Source organism: Branchiostoma floridae, chromosome 12 (genome assembly GCF_000003815.2).
Source record: "Branchiostoma floridae strain S238N-H82 chromosome 12, Bfl_VNyyK, whole genome shotgun sequence".
Lineage (NCBI taxonomy): Eukaryota > Metazoa > Chordata > Leptocardii > Amphioxiformes > Branchiostomatidae > Branchiostoma > Branchiostoma floridae.
Window position 1 is genome coordinate 20,862,580 of NC_049990.1, and position 2,883 is coordinate 20,865,462.

Sequence of the window (2,883 nt, forward strand, 5' to 3'; positions counted from 1 at the left end):
GCATTACCATGTTTAGTAGGGCTGGGTACAAAACCGGTTTTTCTTATTGGACCGGTCCAGAAAAACCGGATCTGAAAAAATTCCGTGGACCGGATGTTGGACCGATTAGAAAAACAGATTATCTTATCAGGCATTCACACGTTTTGGCGCTTGCAGGTGGAAGAAAATAACAAGAGAGTAGAGTTTATAGAAATTTCTACCAAGTTTTACAGCCAATCGTACAGGTGCAGTTAGCGTTGTAGGATTTTAAAACGCCAGTGTTAGTCTAATACTCCACTAAACAGATTTCTTTGTAGTAGAATGGACCATTGGTATGAGTCATACTGAATCAGGTTCAGGTCCGGACCTGATCCTTTGGACCTGAACCGGACCTGGACCTGAATTTTCTGTACCGGTACCCACCCCTAATGTTTAGCCTTTTTGTAGATAAAGGCGTGAAGATTACATGCACAAAAAGTAAATACTATTAATTAAGATAAATACAAATCTCAACTGCCCCGTATAGCCAACTTTCCTATATTATGTACTTAAAATCCATACCGCAGGATTGTCTAGAACGAAACCCGTGCTGTGATGGCCAGATATGCAAACTGAAGCGAGGTGCCCAATGTACGGACGATCAGACCTGCTGCAAGAACTGCAAGGTTTTCACTTTTGTTATTCAGTGTCATTTTTCTGAAGATCTTCGACCTCATCAACGGTCGATTAGAAATCTACGGCCGGTTTACTTCCAGTAGGCTACCCGGAAGTAAGTGAATTTGGTCGTGGCTTACTTTGGTGTTGTTAATTAGTGCTAGAAATGTGATGAAATGACCCAGATAAGTTGGAAATAAGTTACAAATGTCAATCTGACAAATCAACAAAATTTGAAATTTGGCGCCAACATTTTACAATATGTCCCTTTAATGATGTTCTCTTCGACCGCTCTGTCTCTTGTTTGTTACCCTATATCGTTTATTTTAGACTCCTGACTTGACTTTATTAAGATCCATAATTAGCTTATTGTATACGTGCGTAGCTTCTTTCTTAAAAAAATATCAACAAACATATCAGGACACAAACTTGACACACAGGAACATATACAAACTTATCCGAACTTCCCCACATTGACAGACGAACAGAAAGCCACTTTTCTCTTGAAATCGCAGAACCCACAAATTGTAGAAAATGTGGGGCTTTTCGTCTCCCTCTGTTTCCAAAAAAGAAGTCAAACCCAACCTGTTTAGAAATAGCCAACACTAGTATTACAGTAGAATATTGTTCATAACTGTCCATCGTCACTTGTATATCTACTATGTTGATACCATGTACATGTATTTGCAATTAACATTCGGGCACGAACTTGCAAATAAACTTCTTCATTATGTTTCTCACGCCTACAATAGATGAACATGGAGAAGTGTCCTGTAGATTCAGCCGGCCCGTCCAAGCGAGCATGGGTCCCATTTTCATACAGTAAGGAACTCATCTCACCAAAGGACTATTATAACGTCCTTGCCTCACCTAAACCCTTACTAAGGGCTACCGTGTACCCTGGGAGCCAGCCAGGATTGGGAAGCTAGGACAGTTTCTTCGGTGGCTCAAGACAGTCAGGCCCTCCCGATCTCCTATTAGCGCCCCGGGGAGTTTAAGCCCGATGAGGTCCACCTGCGATAACTCCTTCAGGCTTAAACTCCCCGGAGCGCTTATGTGAGATCGGCGGGCTGACTGCCTTGGCTCCCCGAACAAAACTTGCTAGCTACCCGGTCCTGGCTGGCTCCCAGGGTACCTACCGTGTTGCAACTTATCATTTCCTCTGAATAGTTTTATAGGCGTGCGATTAAAAAACTTGATTGTAACGTTTCTATGACGTTTCATTTTGATTGTCGAACTGTTGATATGCTCAACCCTGCAATAGAGTGCGCCAGATGATGATGATGCTCTTATTGACAATGATGACGACAATGGCGATGGTTGAAGCATGTATCCATAGTCGAAAAGTTTGCATTATGATTGGCTTAAGTCACAATGATAATTGCAACTTTGCTTTGACTACTTATAATTTCAGACATTGTCTACTAAAGTATGGCATTAAAGAATATGAAATCTTGTCACATATTCGCAGCGTCAACCTACAAAGAAATTACCTCACCTACATCCGGGACCTTTGTGGCGATTCCGTTTGGAAGGCTTACTCCCCAGAACAAGGTGTTCAGTTGGCTGCTGCGGGCTCCGGCCGGACAGAGGGTCAGGGTCGAGCTGACGGTGCCGCAAATGGTGAGTAATGTTACACACAAACAAACAAACAAACAAACAAACAAACATTCACATAAACATACAGACGCGCACATACACACATGTACAAACACACACACACACACACACACTCATGCACACACACACGCACACACACACACACACACACACACACACACTCACACACACACACACACACACACACACACACACACACATGTATGCACGACGCAAATGCCTGTAATGCCTGTAACAGAATGAAGTAACGTTAAGGTACACTCCCACTGCACTTGCGTCAAGCTTGCGGGGTTCGAAAGAAACTCAACGAATTTCAGAGATAAAGAACGAATGTTCTTTCTTTTTGTGTATTTTGTCGTCTTCTAAGTCATACTTTTACTGGTTACGCAATATGGAGAAAAGAATAAAACAGTGACGCAGAGACGCAAGCTTGACGCAAGAGCAGTGAGAGAGTGCACCTTTACATATCGTAATAAGGAATCACGAAATTTTGAAGGATAATTAGGTATACAAAATCTTTAAAAAAATTAATCAAGATAGCCAATTGTCTGATGTTCATGTGCATACACAAGTTTGGGTATATACGTCTACTTTTACTCACAAGTTTGGTATATTACGTCTACTTTACTC

The 2,883-nt window shown here is 41.8% G+C and overlaps 1 protein-coding gene across 1 annotated transcript in view; it reads left to right on the top strand.

Annotated features, from left to right (window-relative positions):
• LOC118427767 (apolipoprotein(a)-like) overlaps window positions 1-2,883 on the top strand; it is a 9,435-nt gene that overhangs the window by 1,744 nt on the left and 4,808 nt on the right. The window contains exons 6-8 of the mRNA XM_035837693.1: window positions 546-644; window positions 1,386-1,455; window positions 2,105-2,256. Coding sequence (XP_035693586.1) covers window positions 546-644; window positions 1,386-1,455; window positions 2,105-2,256 — 321 coding nt within the window. The remainder of the gene's footprint in view (window positions 1-545; window positions 645-1,385; window positions 1,456-2,104; window positions 2,257-2,883) is intronic.